This window comes from Ranitomeya variabilis, chromosome 5 (assembly GCF_051348905.1).
Source record: "Ranitomeya variabilis isolate aRanVar5 chromosome 5, aRanVar5.hap1, whole genome shotgun sequence".
Taxonomy (NCBI): Eukaryota; Metazoa; Chordata; class Amphibia; order Anura; family Dendrobatidae; genus Ranitomeya; species Ranitomeya variabilis.
The window spans coordinates 486466323-486485960 of record NC_135236.1 but is presented as its reverse complement, the minus strand read 5'-3'; the positions used below and the strand labels follow the sequence as shown (position 1 = coordinate 486485960).

General features: G+C 42.5%; 1 protein-coding gene across 3 annotated transcripts in view; it reads right to left on the bottom strand.

Annotated features, from left to right (window-relative positions):
• Nucleotides 1-2947: 2947 nt before the first annotated feature.
• Nucleotides 2948-19638, bottom strand: part of KIF20A (kinesin family member 20A) — a 59079-nt gene continuing 42388 nt past the window's right edge. The window contains exons 18-20 of one of the 3 annotated variants that reach the window (XM_077265539.1): nucleotides 16405-16464; nucleotides 15744-15881; nucleotides 2948-3615 (exon numbers count right to left, since the gene is read on the bottom strand). In XM_077265539.1, coding sequence (XP_077121654.1) covers nucleotides 3307-3615; nucleotides 15744-15881; nucleotides 16405-16464 — 507 coding nt within the window. In that variant the 3' untranslated portion in view covers nucleotides 2948-3306. The remainder of the gene's footprint in view (nucleotides 3616-15743; nucleotides 15882-16404; nucleotides 16465-19638) is intronic. The other 2 variants (XM_077265540.1, XM_077265541.1) reach the window with 2 other exon arrangements.

The following is a 19638-nucleotide window of genomic DNA, read 5'->3' as shown; positions in this document are numbered from 1 at the left end:
TAAACTTGGGCATGACCACATCATGTGAAGCAAACCCGCATTATGTATTCTGCATCTTTGGCACAAGGGGAAATCTCAAAGCCCAAATTGACATGATAGCAGGTGTTTTATACTCATTGTGTGTCTTGTATAGGTAAGAAACATGGTCCTCACTAAGCTGCAGTGCCTTTTCAAGTATACTATAGCTCACCAGTGTTCCTAGTCAATAGGGCGCAGATCCCGCTCACATTTCTCTTCAACATGTTCTGGGTATTTCTCCAATATTCTACTCTCTAGATGCTGATGTAGAAAAGACATACTGTAAGTACTTATTACCTCTTTGTAGAACCCAGTATATGGAATTAGTAATCAGCTGTCAGGATTGTGAGTGACTGCTCTGCCGCCCAATCTGACGTAGAGGTGTTTGGGTATTGGCTAACAGCTCTACTCTCCTATCTGGCTGGGTCTGTGGGATCTCCTGCAGGTGTCATCTGCTCTGAGTGATTACAGAGCGACTTAGCACTCTGATAATTGCCAGACCTTTGCCAATTGTAGCTTTGCTCAAGAGATGTGTGTGTGTTTGCTCTGTACTCTAAGTTGTATTCTGATCTCGGTTGCCAACCCAGGAGTTACCTTTTTGACCTTCCTTTTTACTTACACCTTTGTCTTTAGCTACTACCTTCCTGATACTTTGACCTCGGGCTGTTACTTGACTACACTTTTGTCTGTTCCCCTTTGTCTTTTATGAGCCCTCTTTTTACTGACGTATTGACTATCCTGCCTCACAGTAGGGCCGGGGTCATACTTGCAACTGCAATTCAAGAAACGTGTGCGAATCTCTCTCAATACCTGGCACTGCTGCCGGCACTCAGGACCGGAGTATGCGGCTGCATGTATTTCTGTGCGGCTGCATGTATTTCTGTGCAGTTGAACGCTCCAGTCTCAACCACCGGCAGCAGTGCTGGGTATTGAGGCGAGAGACGAATGCAAGTTTCTCGCATTGCAGTTGCAAGTGTGACCCCGGCCTAAGTCTGTGAGTAGTGACTAACTTCACACTACAACTCGTAGTCTGGAAGGGTAGAGAATAGCATTTGGCACATGTGGGCACATGGAGAGTACGTGAGTGACATTTCACATCAGTAAACGATAAAAATCTGGAAAAAAAAATTATTTATGTAGATATCTTGCATTTGCCTAGCCTTCTTAAAGGGAGCCTGTCACCAGTTTTGTCACGTATCAACTAAAACTATCACCTTATTCAGTGCCTGTGCTTGCCAAAGACACTTTGGGCCGGTTCACGCTGGTCTTGATGAGGAGATGAATTGGAGTACATTTCTTCATGAATCAAGAGTGCGGGATTAGTGGCATACACCTCTGTGTGTGTATATCTCGACACAAAGCCTACTTCACTCCTACCACTGCCCCCTTAGTTTTCTCTATGTTCTCCATAGTACCATCATCTCGCTCTTGTCTTTTTCCAGGGGTGTAGTTACCAGTAGTTTTCAAGACCTCTTCACCCTCCTGCATCCCTAATGGGATGTTTCAGAACCCATGACCGTACTACAGATAGAGGGGATTTGCCCATCAAGGACAATAAATCTACAGGCTAATAAGCCAAGACCCTCTCCCACGCATCAGTTGGATTACAGCGCATGAGATGACCTCCAAATGATTATTTACAAAAATATATTAAAACACCAACACTGTATATTTCCTTTAGCACTAGGTGACCTCCACACCAGGAAATGAACTAGTCTTCACCCATACAAGTGACGGGAGGGAATATACGGGTGATGCAATGGGTTCTGAAAAATCACATTACCAGTAAGTAATTACCGTACATCTTTTTCTATCACCCATGACAGTTACATAGAGAAAAATAGAATTCAGGGAGGGACCACAGCCTGTAGAACGCTTCTCCCAAAGGTAAGATCAGAAGAGGAGGTCAAACCCAGTCCATAGCATTTATAAAAAGTAGAGGGAGATGCCCACATCACCTTCTTACATATCTGCTCAATGGATAAATGTTCAAAACAACTTTGCACTGAGTTTAGTGAAAAAATGGTGTGTTCATTATATTATTCATCCAGATAATAAGTTGAAGGTTTTCGGTCCTACAAGGACCTTCGTCAGAACAATCTGGTGCTCAGGAACAGTTTCAGTTTTGTTCAGGCTGTTCATTATCGGTCTCGTCTGTTTTTTTTAATCAAAAAGAGGGGAATAAAAAAATCCTTTCCCTTCTTCTTGTACCAAAACCTCTAAGAGGAAAGATTTTTTTTTACCAGCCCTAAGACCTTTGATTCCAAGAAAAATCCTCGGAGATGTGTCTATGTGTGCGACAGCATGAAACTCCAGTGTTCGGACACTCAAAGAAATGTATTTCCAGGCAGGGAAAAAGAGGGAGAGCCTTTCCCCTACCCAGGGAAAGTGGTTACTGAGTCACTTTTTTTCCCCCCTCTTGGGAGGGACCGAAAAACATACATCCTGTACTCTTCTTCCTCTGGCCTCTTCATTTGTCTTGATCACTGTGAGGGTTTTCTCCGGTTATATATTCTACTCCGAAAGGCTCTCTTGTAAGCTGGAAATAGCTGGTTTTAGGGCCCCTGCAGGGGCTTCCCAGGTACTTTTAAGAAAGCCATCTGGTTTTCTATCAAAGGGATCCTTAAGCATCTCCATTTATTCAAAGGGCAATGCTAAATTCTTAAATCACCTTTGAGACAGCCACATCTAACTTTGGGGCTTTATCCAAAGATAATCCAGAATCTTTGGCAAAGATATTTCCTGACAACAAATGGTTAGTAGCAATAATCAACTGATCTAGCTAATCGGTAACTGATCTCATGAGATGTGTTAGCAGTAAGGAGATTAATATTAAAATATAAGTTTTAATATTAAACTTTTCACTGATACAGTAGTCCCTCCTTCCCCTTTTCTTTTGCTGTCAAAGCCACACCCGACACCTTTAAAATCAAATGTGCAAAAAATAGTGATTTATTTGTAACTCAAAATACATGATGAATATTGCACTTGTAAACCGCTTCAACTTCAAAACGCCAATAAAAATGAAAAATAAAAGCTTAGAACCAGTAAAACTTACCACAAGCTATGCATGAATGAGGTTTATAAAACACAGGGATACAAATTAGGCACTTTAGATAAAGTGTTCCAGAAGTCATACAAAAACCAAACGTAAAGTCTTATACATTCTACAAGTCCCTTTACTATAGAGGATATAGAGCCCATTGATGTAAGAATGTATATACAATTACTGCCACAATAGCAGCAAAACAACGCACTCTTACAGAGTCCATTAGCAGCAGGCAAAATTCAATACTTTCTACCAAAATCAACAGTCTTCAGTACAGGAGATCTGCGAGCTCGCAGCACACGACTGTAAGGAGTGTTCTCCAGTAGTGCTTTTTGTCCAGGAGTCCTGGACAGGAGGTTGCGGAGAAAAGGCCTCTTCTCTGAGCTTTGGATCGGCTGGAGATTCTCATTGTTGCATGTACGTTTTAGTCCAGATGTTCCTTGTAGTCTTTGCACAGTATTGTACTGCTCTGCAATGCAGGTTGCTTTCTTTCTCAGATCCATCTTCACCAGGACCATGTTGTTTTGCAGCTCTGCTAAAGTCTTTTCCTAAGAAAGATGTACATTTTCCATTAGAATGTTATAGACAATGTACTTTTACTTTTCCCTCTTAAATAACTACAGTTGTTGCATACATTTGGTAATTTATACAATAGACATCTGTGCAAACTAATACTATTCTTATGACTGTCACCTCTTGGGAAGTTGGGTGATAACCTCTCCATTATGGCCATACTGGCTATCACCCAGCTTTCTTGGAGCCCCGAAAAGCAAATTTGTCCAGTCATCTAGATTCCCTTATTGTTCTATGTACAGAAAAGCAGAAAGGGAGTCAGATATACATGACAAGTTTCACAATTACAGTTTGCATTCTAGTCAAACCATGTTGATCATACATAAAACCCAGACATGAAGACTTATGTCACAAGTGTGCCAAGTCTCTTAGTGGATCAAAAATGATAACCATTTGTCTCTGCAGTCAATTCTCCATTTTTAAGTGGGGAATAAATTCCAAATGGCGGTTTGGGAAGAATATATTGGGGTTGTTTTTAACGCCTTCAAGACGGAGCCCTTTTTTGTTTTTGTGTTTCCATTTTCCACTCCCCTTCTTCCCAGAGCCATAACTTTATTTTTCTGTCAATATGGCCATGTGAGGGCTTGTTTTTTTGCGGGACGACTTGTACTTTTGAATGACAGCATTGGTCTTACCATAACGTATACTTAAAAATGGGAAAAAAATCCCAAGTGCGGTGAAATTGCAACAAAAGTGCAATTCCACAATTTTTTTTGTATTTTTTTTTTACCATGTTCACTAAAGGCTAAAACTGATCTGCCATTATGATTCTCCAGGTCATTACAAGTTCATAGACACCAAACATGTGTAGGTTCTTATTTATTTAAGTGGTGAAAAAAAAATAATCCAAAGTTTGTAACAAAAAAAAAAAAAAACAAATTTGCAAGACCCGTAGCGTCTCCATTTTTCATGATCTCGGGTCGGGTGCAGGCTTATTTTTTGCGCGCCGAGCTGACGTTTTTATTGATACCATTTTGGTGCAGATACAATCTTTTGTTCGCCCGTTATTGCATTTTAATGCAATGTTGCGGCGACCAAAAAAACCCCGTAATTCTGGCATTTTGCGATTGGGTTAATTCTTTTTTTTTTATATTGATAGATCGGGCAATTCTGAAAGCGGCAATATCAAATATGTGTATGTTTGAGGGTTTTTTTATTGTTTTATTTTATATGGGGCAAAAAGAGGGTGGTGATTTGAATTTATATTTTTAAAAACTTTTTTCACTCTTGGCATGCTTTAATAGTCTCCATGGGAGACTAAAAGCTGACATAATCCGATCGGCTCTGCTACATACAGGCGATGATCATATCGCCTGTATGTAGCAGAATTGCTGACTTGCTATGAGTGCCGACCATTGGGTGGCGCTCATAGCAAGCCGGCAATGACAACCATAGAGGTCTGTAGGAGACATCTGGTTGTCATGCCAACCCATTGGTGACCTGCGATCATGTGATGGGGGTCACTGATGGGCGGATTTGTGGCCCCAAGGCTGGAAGCGCGCCTTAAATGCCACTGAGTTTGGAAGCAGCATTTAATGGGTTAATAGCCTTGGGTGGATCGCGATTCTACCCACGGCTGTTCCGGGCACATGTCAGCTGTTCAAAACAGCTGACAGGTGTCGAGAAAGATGTGGGCTCAGCGCTGGAGCCCACATCAAAAGGGGGAGAGATGACATGCACAGTACTAGTACGGCGCATGTCATGAAGGAGTCAAAGTGGCTGCAGTTCATGAATATATATTAAACAGAACTTTGTAGTGACATGGAACAATATTTCAGGAGACTGAGAATTAAGGAGTTCTTTGATGATAAAGAAGACTTGATGCTTCCAAGCAGCCAAACACAAGTCACAGTAAAGGACGAGAAAAAGTCTGACTGGACACCTCCTCCTGGCCGCAACACCATTTTGGACCAATATATTGATTCATTTATACATTTGGTGCAGTCTCAATATCAGGGAGGTGAGACACAGATCAGTCTGGTGTGGAACCATGATGTGAAGGGGATATCAGAGAGAAAGAAGAGTATATGGACTATGTGATCCTCTGTCTGCTGGATTGTTGGACTTTTATCCTGTTACTAAATTGCATTCGTGTTCTGGACTATTTTATCCTTTGTGTGGTGGATTATATGGACCTTTCGTGTTTTTGCCTAAATAAAGGTTCTGGAATTGTTCACTATTCTCTTGCTCTGTTGATTGTGTGATACCGGAGAAGGAACCCGTGACAACTGGTCGCAGAGGTGGGATCAACAGAGCGTAACCTAATGGAGAACCACACACAGAGTGAGTACAGAAATTGGACTGTATCCAGTTTACAGGAGAGAGCCAGAGACTTGGGTCTGAACTACCAGGGACTGACTAAAGAGGCCTTAATTGACCTACTGGTGGGTGCCAGCCCGACCACCTCCCCTCATATGTCTGAAGGACAAGCACTGGAGACGAGGACCCCCACCCCAAAAAGCCAGTGGGTGGTGTGGTACGAAGAAGAGATGGCGGTTCTGGGCCCAGGCGTCTCTCAGAGTACAAGGAGGAGGCTGCCCGCCGGGCACAGCGGAGACAAGAAGCAATGGAGCTTGAAAAAGGGAGTAACGCAATGTGGAATGTAAACCCAACGATCCGGGAGCCTGTACGGATCACCCGGACAGAGTTTAAGCCATTTGATGAGGCTTCCGGAGATGTGGAGGGGTTCTTCAAGGACTTTGAGCAGCAGTGTGCTGTGATGGAGGTGCCCCACTCTGGCTGGATGCGTTTGTCAGTGGGACTTCTGAACGGTAGCCTGGCGGAGGCTTACCGAACCATTGACTCGCAGCGGAATCGGGATTATAACATTGTTAAGCAGACTATCCTGGATTACCATGCTACACCCCACTCATATAGGGCCAAGTTCCGAGACCTCCCATGCACTACAGGGGGATCATTTAGGATGTATGCACATAAGATGTCCCAGGCATGTCGGAGATGGCTGGAAGCAGAAAACGCCTTTACTGTGGAAGATGTTATACAGGCGTTTCTTATAGAACAATTTCTTGCCAAGTGCCCCGCAGAGATACGGGAATGGGTCCGGGAGCGCACGCCGTGCACCGTGGATAGAGCTGCAGCCCTGGCCGATGAAGCCCTTACTATCAGACTGCAATGGAGGAGGGTTCTGGACAATGAACCACGGCCTTCTCCCGCGCCCCGTCCCATTATATCTGCCCTTCCACCCAGCCGCAGGCCGATGACAATCACAGCTCACAATCCTGGGCCCCAAAAGTTCCGACCACAACCTGGGGGTATCACAGAGAGATGTTACGGGTGTGGGCAACCTGGACATTTGCAGTCCAGACAAAAAGCCTGGCATGACCATAAAGCCAGGACCCGGGAATTTATGGACAAGTGCTCATGATTATTGTAACCCCTGCCACTGTACAAGGAACTATAAACAGTGGAGCAAAGTGGACTAAAGTGAGCAGGCCAGAGGTCTGTGTAGACCTAATGGCGTGCTCACTTATTATGAGGAGGGAGAGGTTGTGATGGTGTGAAATGTTATGTGGGTATCATTTTTGTGTATTTTTCTATTTTACTTATTTTCATGGTGTTCTCTTGTAAGATGAGTTGTTATTTGCCATCTGATATTCTCCCCACAGTATTGTTATCTCTCCACAGGGTCAGTGAATAATTTTGTTTGCCAATATGCTAATGACATGTTGACCTAGCTTGTTGAAACAATGAGCCCCTGAGACCTTCCCCCTCCTGACCTGTGAATGAGGAGAGGGACTTGTAAATATCAGAGAGGTGAGACACAGATCAGTCTGGTGTGGAACCATGATGTGAAGGGGATATCAGAGAGAAAGAAGAGTATATGGACTATGTGATCCTCTGTCTGCTGGATTGTTGGACTTTTATCCTGTTACTGAACTGCATTCGTGTTCTGGACTATTTTATCCTTTGTGTGGTGGATTATATGGACCTTTCGTATTTTTGCCTATATAATAATAATAATTTTATTTATATAGCGCCAACATATTCTGCAGCGCTTTACGAATTATAGAGGGGACTTGTACAGACAATAGACATTACAGCATAACAGAAATCACAGTTCAAAATAGATACCAATAGGAATGAGGGCCCTGCTCGCAAGCTTACAAACTATGAGGAAAAGGGGAGACACGAGAGGTGGATGGTAACAATTGCTTTAGTTATTTGGACCAGCCATTGTGTAAGGCTCGGGTGTTCATGTAAAGCTGCATGAACCAGTTAACTGCCTAAGTATGTAGCAGTACAGAGAGCTATGAACATGATGCGAGGAACCTGATTATGTTTTTTTTTTTTTTTAATAGGCCACACAGGGATAGTTAGGTTAATGCGTTGAGGTGGTAGGCCAATCTGAACAAATGAGTTTTTAGGGCACGCTTAAAACTGTGGGGATTAATCGTATTAACCTAGGTAGTGCATTCCAAAGAATTGGCGCAGCACGTGTAAAGTCTTGGAGTCGGGAGTGGGAGGTTCTGATTATTGAGGATGCTAACCTGAGGTCAATAGCGGAGCGGAGGGCACGGGTAGGGTGGTAGACTGAGACCAGAGAGGAGATGTAGGGTGGTGCTGAGCCATGGAGTGCTTTGTGGATGAGGGTAGTAGTTTTGTAGTGGATGGGTAGCCAGTGTAATGACTGGCACAAGGTAGAGGCATCGGTGTAACGGTTGGTGAGGAATATGATCCTGGCTGCAGCATTCAGGACAGATTGGAGCGGGGAGAGTTTGGTAAGAGGGAGGCCGACTAGTAGAGTTACAATAGTCCAGACGAGAATGAATTAGTGAAGCAGTAAGAGTTTTTGCAGAGTCGAAAGTAAGAAAAGGGCGAATTTTAGAAATGTTTTTGAGATGCAGATAAGAAGAGCGAGCCAGTGATCGGATGTGGGGGGTGAATGAAAGCTCGGAATCAAGGATGACCCCAAGGCAGCGGGCATGTGGCTTTGGAGTAATGTTGGAACCGCACACGGAGATGGCAATGGTAGGTTAGTAGAGGGAGGAAACACGAGGAGTTCAGTTTTTGACAAGTTCAGTTTCAGATAGAGGGAGGACATGATGTTAGAGACAGCGGTAAGACAATCACTGGTGTTTTCTAAAAAGGTTGGCGTGATAACAGGAGAAGAAGTGTATAATTGGGTGTCGTCAGCATAGAGATGGTAGTGGAAACCAAATCTACTGATTGTTTGTCCAATAGGGGCAGTATAGAAAGAAGAGGAGGGGGCCTAGGACTGATCCTTGAGGAACCCCAACAGTAAGGGGAAGGTGAGAGTAGGAGGAACCAGCAAAATATACAGTGAAGGATCGGTCAGAGAGATAGGAGGAGAACCAGGAGAGAACGGTGTCCTTGAGGCCGATGGAGCGGAGCATAGTGAGGAGGAGCTGATGATCCACAGTGTCGAATGCTGTGGAGAGATCCAAGAGAATTAGCATGGAGTAGTGACCATTAGATTTAGCTGTTAGTAGGTCATTAGAGACTTTAGTGAGGGCAGTTTCAGTAGAGTGTAAAGAGCGGAAGCCAGATTGAAGAGGGCCGAGAAGAGAGTTATCTGAGAGATAGCGGGTAAGTCGGGAGTGGACCAGGCGTTCGAGGAGTTTAGAGATGAAGGGAAGATTAGAGACAGGTCTATAATTAGCGGCACAGTTTTGATCGAGTGATGGTTTTTTTAAGTAATGGATGTATGATGGCATGCTTAAATGAGAGAAAAATACCGGAAGTGAGAGAAAGGTTGAATATTTTTGTTAGGCGAGAGGTGACAGCCGGGGAAAGGGACTGGAGGAGGTGTGACGGAATGGGGTCACTGGTGCAAGTGGTCGGATGAGAAGATGCAAGGAGCCTGATTACTTCTTCTTCTGTAACTGGTTCAAAGTCAGAGAGTGAACTAGATGCAGTGGGGGAGGGAGGACATTGCATTGTATGAAGAGATTGGGAGATGATTTCCTGTCGAATGTGGTAAATTTTTTCTTTGAAGTAATTGGTCAGATCGTCAGCGCGGAGTTCCGTGGTTGGGGCCTGCACTCTTGGGTTGAGTAGGGACTGGAAAGTGTCAAAGAGACGTTTAGGGTTATTGGACAGTGAGGTGATGAGGGTGTTGAAATAGGTTTGTTTGGAGAGGTGAAGGGCAGAGTTGTATGTTTTTAGCATGAACTTATAATGGATGTATCTTCGGGTAATTAGATTTTCTCCCTACAGACTTTCGGCACACCTGGAGCACCGCTGCAGGAAACGTGTTTGCAGCGTGTGCCACGGTTGTCGCCCTCTGTGCTGAGTTGTTCTATGTATAGGAGGTGTAGCTTCATCCAGGGCACTTTGCAGGATTTCACTGTAATGCTTCAGAGCAGAATCAGGACATGAGATGGAGGAGATTGGGGCCAATGGGGACTGCAAGTTCTTCATAAGTTTCTGGGTGTTAATGGCCTGTATGTTTCTATAAGTGTGGAAAGTGGGGGTGACCTGAGCGGGATGGCAGTTCTTGATAGAGAATGAAAGAAGGTTGTGGTCAGAGAGCGGGAGTTTGTGAAATAGTCTACTGAGCAAAGCCGGGAGAAGACCAAGTCGAGGGAGTTTCCATCTTCATGCATTGGAGAGTTAGTATGCTGCGAGAGGCCGAAAGAGGAGGTTAGAGATAAAAGGTGAGAAGCAGATGGGGAGAGGGGAGAAGCAATGGGGATGTTGAAATCACCAATGATGAGGGTGGGGGTGTCACAGGAGAGAAAGTGTGGAAGCCAGGTGGCAAAGTGATCCAGGAACTGATGAGAGGGGCTGGGAGGACGATACACCAGCGCCACTCGCATGGAGAAGGGGATGTAGAGTCTGACAGCATGGACCTCAAAAGGAAGAGAAGACAAGTGAGGGTACTTGGGGGATAACTTGGAAGGCACAGTTGGGTGAAAGGAGCAGACCAACGCCTCCACCTGCTCTGTTGTCAGATCTTGGGGTATGAGAAAAGTGTAGTCCACCATATGAAAGAGCAGCAGCAGCAGCGGTGGTGTCTGACTGCTGGATCCAGGTTTCAGTAAAAGCCAGGAGATTAAGAGAATTAGAAAGGAAGAAGTCATGAATGAAGGAGAGTTTATTACACACACAGCGAGAATTCCAAAGGGCACAATTGAAAAAGACAGAAGGCATGCATGGAATATTAATAAGGTTAGAGGGGTTTCTGGGTGTAGCAATTGGGAGGTTTGACTGGCTATAACATGGGGGGCCGGGGTTGGGAGAATTGTGAAATTGTTCACTATTCTCTTGCTCTGTTGATTGTGTGATACCGGAGAAGCAACCAGTGACAGAAGCCAATCATCAGAGGGGTGGGGACACTCATTGAAAAAAATCTCAGGATGGGTATAAAATGTCCTAACCTCTGGCAAGGAAGACAGCCAACTATATACAGGACACCACAGACCTTTTAGAAAAGCTATCTACAATAGGTCCTTTCCCTAAGAATGCCATCTTAGCCACCATGGATGTGGAATCCCTATATTCAAACATCCCACATGAAGATGGACTATCCACCTGCCAAATGTTTCTTGAAGCTAATGGGATCCCCTCAGTCTGTATTAAGACTCACCAGATTTATCCTCACACACGTTTTTTTTCTTTCGGAGATGAGATATATCTACAACTCACCGGAACTGCTATGGGCAGCGAAATGGCACCAAAGTATGCCAAACTTTTCATGGCTAAACTGGAAAATTACTTTTTAAATCCTGCTCCATCAAACTCTTGGCTTATTTCTGTTATATCGATGACATCTTAATAATCTGGACTGAGTCTGAATAAGAACTTCTAAAATTCCATGATAAATTCAATACATTTCACCCCACAATAAACCTGACATTGGACCACTCAAAAACAGAAGACAACTTTCTGGATACCACCATACAAATTCAAAATGGTTCAATCCAGACAACGGTGTATCGGAAACCAATTGACCATTCTACATACGGTACCTCAGATGGGAGAGTTTCCAACAAAACACATTAAAAAGTCAATGGTCTACAGCCAGGCCCTTAGATATAATCGTATCTGTTCCAGCCCAACGGAGCAGCATGAACACTTAACACATCTTAAAAAGACATTATTAAATTAAGGCTACCACCCCACTCAGAAAAATTGCAAAAAAACTTCACCACATCTTACACAAGGATGACCGTCTAAAGACAATATTCAAAGAAACCTCATGATCCGAAGTTCAATGCCCTCAAATACACTGACAGGAACTTATCAGTGCAACTTGAATAGCTGCAAAACCTGCACTCATGTAGAGACTAAATACAGGATACCGATTCCCAACACACGGCAGGACTTTAAGATTCCTGGGACATTCACATGTTTTTCCAATGTGGTGTACTTAATTCTGTACACTGTGTGTCCTATTGGGGGCCTCTTATCTCCACACAGTTGCAGATAAAAAAAAAAAAAAACATTAGATACCAGTGACCAAACATTTCTGTAGTCTAGCTCACAAACAAACAACATGAAAGTTGTCATACTAAAAGGCAATTTTAAATCAGAAAAACATCCCAGGGTTTGGGAATACAAACTTATTATAGTCTTTGATTCCATCCACACAGGACTAAATCTGTCAGAAGTATGTATGACTTACTACAGAATTTGAAGAATCATTTGCTTTAAAGTTGAGGGCACCAGGCCTCTGACCTTTCTTAGATATTTGGACTATCAGGGTACGTGCACACGTCAGGATTTCTTGCAGAAATTTCCTGAAGAAAACGGGAAATTTTCTGCAAGAAATCCACTTTTTTTTTTTGCGTTTTTTTCTTGTTTTTTCCCCCGTTTTTTTTTTTTTAGCATTTTGCAAGCGTAATTTCCAAGCGATCTGTAGCATCGCTTGGAAAACTGACTGACAGGTTGGTCACACTTGTCAAACATAGTGTTTGACAAGTGTGACCAACTTTTTACTATAGATGCTGCTTATACAGTATCAATAGTAAAAAGATATCATGTTAAAAAAAAAAGAAGAAAGAATGGTTATACTCACCTGCAGACAGCCGACCTCCTCAGCGGCGTCCGTTCCTATAGATGGTGTGTGTGTGCAGGACCTTCCATGACGGCCCGGTCACGTGAGCAGTCACATGAGTGGTCACGCGACCAATCACAAGACCGCGGCGTCATCGCAGGTCCTTCACACACACCATCTATAGGAATGGAAGCGGCAGCATGCACCGCTGAGGCGGGAAGACTCAGGGGCCATCGAAGGTGAGTATATTACTATTTTTTTTTTTTTTTTTACCAATTATATGGTGCCCAGTCCGTGGAGGAGAGTCTCCTCTCCTCCACCCTGGGTATCAACCGCACATAATCTGCTTACTTCCCGCATGGTGTGCACAGCCACATGCGGAAAGTAAGTAGATCAATGCATTCCTAGGTGTGCGGAATCCCCGCAATTCCGCAAATTTAATGAACATGTTGCTTTTTTTTTCCACGATGCGTTTTTTTCGCGGAAAAAAATGCAACAATTGCACAAGAAATGCGGAATACACTGTATATAATAGGAGGCATATGTAAGCGTTTTTTCGCGTTTTTATCAAGTTTTTATAGTGAAAAAAACACGAAAAAAAACCCGCGAAAAATACTGAACGTGTGCACATGGCCTAAGGGTACATGTCCACGTTCAGGATGGCCGGCGGTTTGTACGGAGCGGCAAACCCGCTCCACCCAAAGCTTCGCCCCTTCTGTAGACGCGATGATGCCGGATGTGTTCATTGCACACATCCGGCATCATCGCACCCCACACATAGGGCCCTGTGTTTTACCTTGCGAATGGCGCAGCGTCGCCGCAAGTCAAACGGACATGCTGTGATCTAAAAAGACGCGCCGCATGTCCGGAATCGCATAGTGGAGACAGGATTTCATAAAATCCCCCCCACTATGCTGTAACATCTGCACGCTGCGGCTCTACGCAGTCAAACACGCAGTGTTTCCTGAACATGGAAACACACCCTAAAACTTTCACATCACTAATCTAATCCAATTAAGAATTCAGTCTCAGAGCTCAGTTTGTTTATTCAAAGGTAAATTTATTATACCATACCCCTCTTTTTTTTTTTTTTTTTGCTGTTTGTTTATGCATATATTTGTGTTTCTTCAGAAACTTTTTGTTATACCATGCCTGAGGAAGGGACCCTAAGGCTGTGTGCACACGTTCCGGATTTTTCACTATAAAAACGTGATAAAGCCGCGAAAAAAAACGCTCACATTAAGCATCCTATTAATAGAATGCAATCCGCATTTTGTATGCACATGTTGCATATTTTTCCAGAAAAAAACGCAGCATGTTCATTAATTTGCGGAATCGTGGCGATTCCGCATACATAGGAATGCACTGATCTGCTTACTTTCCGCATGGGGCTATGCCCACCATGCGGAAGTAAGCGGATCATGTGCGGACGGTACCCAGGGTGGAGGAGAGGAGACTCTCCTCCACGGACTGGGTACCATATCACTGTAAAAAAATTAAAAAAAATAAATAAAAAATTAAATTAAAAATAGTGATATACTCACCTTCCGATGGCCCCCGGAGTGCTCCCACCTCTCAGTGGTGCACGCGGCGGCTTCCGTTCCCAGGGATGCTATGTGCGAAGGACCTGGGATGAAGTCACGGTCACGTGACGTCATCCCCGGACCTTCGCACAAAGCATCCCTTGGAACGGAAGCCACCGCGTGCACCGCTGAGGAGATCGGGGGCCGTCGGAAGGTGAGAATAAACTTGTTTTTTTAAACATTAGATCTTTTTACTATTGATGCTGCATAGGCAGCATCAATAGTAAAAGGTTGGTCACACTTGTCAAACACTATGTTTGACAAGTGTGACCAACCTGTCAATCAGTTTTCCAAGCGATGCTACAGATCGCTTGGAAAACGCTAGCATTCTGCAAGTCAATTACGCTTGCAAAACGCTAGTGTTTAAGCAGGAAAACGCATGCCAATTCCGCATGCGATATACCCGCGGCAGGAGTTGCAGAATTGCTGCGGAAATTTCCGCGGCAATTCTGCAACATGTGCACTTAGCCTGAGAAGTCCCGAAAACTTGCTTTGTAACATCATTTATTTTATTTGTTAGCCATTAAAAAGGTACCATAACTACAAGGTTATCTTGTTTTCACACTGAGAGCATTAACGTACTAAGAAAATGTACTAAGAGAAAAACGGGAAACATTTTCAATTGAAGTAAAATGGTGGAAAAAAAAAATATGCAATTCTAAAATGGTTATTTGGGTTTTGTTTTTATGGAGTTCATTGTATGGTAAAAAATTATTTTGCTGCATGAATCTCCAGGTCAATACGGTTACAGTGATTCCAAACTTGCATAGATTAAAAATCTACTATACATATCACTTTTTATACTTATTTTTCATTTACATATCATGCAGTGTCTTTTGGTTTGTGTCAATTGAACTGTGTGATGGCGAGCGGACTTTTTATTGATTTCAATTCAGAGTACACACGACACTTTGGCCACTTTTTCTAGCATTTTTGCAGGGAGGTGTGGTGACCAAATATAACAAAAAACATTTTCTCCTTCTCTTTACAGCATCTACTGTATGGGTTAATGTTATATTTTGAGTGACTAAACTTTTAAGGGCGTTGCAATGAGACTTGAACCTGCGATCATTCGATCACTTAGACCATATACTACAATAACATAGCATATAGTGAAAATCTCAAGTCTCTTTGGAGGAGTTTCAGAGGAGTAATATGATGACATGTTGAAGACCCTCATCACTGCTATCTGTTGTCTTGGCAGCCCATCTATGCGACGCAGGATATGGGAGCCAATGCACATGAGACCACAACCACACCTTATAAATGCCACTGTCAGAGTTTGACAATGGCATTTAAACAGTTACCAGCAATGACTGGAGCTCCGATACGGCCACAGCTGCAGGCCTCGTAATATTGCCAACATCATCTGCTGTTGGAGAGAGCTCAGCTCTAGAATCCCTAAGATCTTGTAAATATAAAAAATTGCTACCATAAACTGCTGAATATTTAGTTATAGTCCAAATCTTTGATAAACATGGCTCAGCCATTATCAGGCTATTGATTTCAGTAGCTGGAATACACAAAGATGGGAACCAACCTGTCTAGACAAGATGTCATCACAACCAGACAGGGCCTGTCTCAGTTTCTCTGCTCCAGTCGTATGGCAGCATACCCTATCAACCTGTTGTAAAGAGGCACCAAACTTCTGGATTTCTGTGCGCAACAACCTGATGTTCTGTGGAGGGAAAAAAAAAATACAAGATAACAGTCAAAAGAATATTCTTCTTGAATAAGCACTAACCCACCACTAGAAGGGATCCACCCCAGATCTACCCTATGACTCTCACCCAATGGGAAAGGAAGGAAGCAGGATTCTGTGCAGAAGCATGGAGACTACATCAGATTCTGGAGAGCAAGCAATTTGCTTCAAAAGTCACAATCTGTCAGGTGGATTTTTGTAACACTACTAATTACAGATTAGAGGCCCCAGTTCTCTGAAACATATTATTCTAGTTACAGTAGAAGAACTCTAAAAAGTACAACTTAAAATGTGGATTAACATATTATGGTATCAAAGTAGGCATTCTGCACTATTCTAGAATGTAGAAACAGATCCAGAAAACATGGTGCCCCCATCAATACAGCTGAAATACAAGCAAAGCAAAGACAGGAAAGGACTGCAAAGCAATGGAACCACAGCTGCTCCCCAGAATCTTATGGTGAGGAAAAGGTGAAAGTAGACAAAAAAAGATGGTTACCCAAAGAGCTCTTGTGTGCTGAAAATCTGTGCACTTGTGATGAGAGCCCAGAAAATACTGCTGGAAAAGTAAAATATAGGAAACATTTTACAGTTTTAAAATACAGCCTTTAATCCCCACAAATTGAGAATGAACCTAGTGAGCTTGGCAAGTGGGAAAGCAAAACATGAAGGGCAGCTATATTGGCTAGACAAATAAAAGCAAAGAAAGTCAATGCAGTCTTGAGCACCTGAATTATTTCAGGAAGCAGACTTAGCATGCACAAAGGGCAACTCTTTTTAACCCGCTTTCAAAAGTGGCTGCCTATTCATCCCCACCTCCAACCAAAAAAGCCATATTCCACAAGCCCCATCGTGGAAACATTCAGTAATCAGCTGCCTTTGCTGGTAAAAACTGCAAGTAGCGCCACAACTGGACAAATTAAATACCACACTTTGCCCATTGAATCAAGTGTGCAACAACGAATAGTTGTGCCAATTCCTTAAAGAGGACCTTTCACCAAATGTTTCATGTTGAACTGGACACAGGATGTATGGTAATAGTTGCTGCAGAGCAGAATACATTGTTTTTTCCCTCTCTACTGCAGAAACATTAGAAATTAAAGTAATTGGCATCTAATGAGTTAACATTGATTCCAAGTGGCAAGACTGTCTGACACTTAGGCCGGCCTCACACTCAGCGTATGAAAATACGGTCCTTTTTTACGGCCGTAATACGCAGAAATGTTCCCAAAATAGTGATCCGCATGTCATCCGTAGGCAGGGTGTGGTAGCGTATTATGCGCATGGCATCCTCCGTATGTAATCCGTATGGCATCCGTACTGCGATATTTTCTCGCAGGCTTGCAAAACCGACATCTAATGGATTTATGTGCTCAAATGTTCGTTAAAACTATATATATATATATATATATATATATATATATATATATATATATATATATATATATATATATATATATATATATATATATATATATATATATATATATATATATATATATTACATACATACACAGTATATACAGTTAAGTCCATATATATTTGGACAGAGACAACATTTTTCTCATTTTGGTTATAGACATTACCACAATTTAATTTTAAACAAAACAATTCAGATGCAGTTGAAGTTCAGACTTTTAGCTTTCATTTGAGGGTATCCATATTAAAATTGGATGAAGAGTTTAGGAGTTTCAGCTCCTTAACATGTGCCACCCTGTTTTTTAAAGGGACCAAAAGTAATTGGACAATTGACTCCAAGGCTATTTCATGAACAGGTGTGGGCAATCCCTTCATTATGTCATTCTCAACTAAGCAGATAAAAGGCCTGGAGTTGATTTGAGGTGTGGTGCTTGCATTTGGAAGGTTTTCCTATGAAGTAAACATGCGGTCAAAAGTGCTCTCCATGAAGGTGAAACAAGCCATGAAAAGCTGTGAAAACAGAGAAAAAACCCATCTGAGAAATTGCTACAATATTAGGAGTGGCAAAATGTACAGTTTGGTACATCCTGAGAAGGAAAGAAAGCACTGGTGATCTCATCAATGCAAAAAGACCTGGGCGCCCACGGAAGACAACAGTGGTGGGTGATCGCAGAATAATCTCCATGGTGAAGAGAAACCCCTTCACAACAGCCAACCAAGTGAACAGCACTCTCCAGGAGGTCGGCGTATCAATATCCAAATCTATCATAAAGAGAAGACTGCCTGAAAGTAAATACAGAGGGTTCACTGCACGGTGCAAGCCACTCATAAGTGTCAAGAATAAAAAGGCTAGACTGGACTTTGCTAAAAAACATCTAAAAAAGCCAGCACAGTTCAGGAAAACATTCTTTGGACAGATGAAACCAAGATCAACCTCTATCAGAATGATGGAAAGAGAAAAGTATGGGGAAGGTGTGGTACAGCTCATGATCCAAAGCATACCACATCATCTGTAAAACACGGCGGAGGCAGTGTGATGGCTTGGGCATGCATGGCTGCCAGTGGCACTGGGTCACTAGTGTTTATTGATGATGTGACACAGGACAGAAGCAGCCAAATGAATTCTGAGGTATTCAGAGCCATACTGTGTGCTCAGATCCAGCCAAATGCAGCAAAACTGATTGGTCGTCGTTTCATACTACAGATGGACAATGACCCAAAACATGAAGCCAAAGCAACCCAGGAGTCTATTAAAGCAAAGAAGTGGAATATTCTTGAATGGCCAAGTCAGTCACCTGAGCTCAACCCAATTGAGCATGCATTTCACTTGTTAAAGACTAAACTTCAGACAGAAAGGCCCACAAACAAACAGCAACTGAAAACCACCGCAGTGAAAGCCTGACAGAGCATCAAAAAGGAGGAAACACAGCGTCTGGTGATGTCCATGAGTTCAAGACTTCAGGCAGTCATTGCCAACAAAGGGTTTTCAACCAAGTACTAGAAATGAACATTTTATTTAAAATTATTGAATCTGTCCAATTACTTTTGGTCCCTTTAAAAACAGGGTGGCACATGTTAAGGAGCTGAAACTCCTAAACCCTTCATCCAATTTTAATGTGGATACCCTCAAATGAAAGCTGAAAGTCTGAACTTCAACTGCATCTGAATTGTTTTGTTTAAAATTCATTGTGGTAATGTCTATAACCAAAATGAGAAAAATGTTGTCTCTGTCCAAATATATATGGACCTAACTGTATATATGTATGTATATATACACACACATACAGTATATATATATTTTTTTTTTCATAAAAAAGGAACAGCACAATACTTCTACTTATCTCTGGGTGCAGAGCCTCCAGGCAACCTGTCCACTGGTTATCCAAAGTCCATAAAATTCAAAAAAGAAAGCAGCACTCCATTTTTCTTATTAAATGTGCAGGATTTTAATCAGACCCACATGTCTGTGCAACGTTTCGGCTCTAAATGAGCCTTTCTCAATCCTGCACATTTAATAAGAAAAATGGAGTGCTGCCTTCTTTTTTGAATATATACAGTTATATGAAAAAGTTTGGGCACCCCTATTAATCTTAAGCTTAATGTTTTATAAAAAGTGTTTTTTTTGCAACAGCTATTTCAGTTTCATATATCTAATAACTGTTGGACACAGTAATGTTTCTGCCTTGAAATGAGGTTTATTGTACTAACAGAAAATGTGCAATCTGCATTCAAACAAAATTTGACAGGTGCATAAGTATGGGCACCCTTATCATTTTCTTGTTTAAAATACTCCTACCTACTTTTTACTGACTTA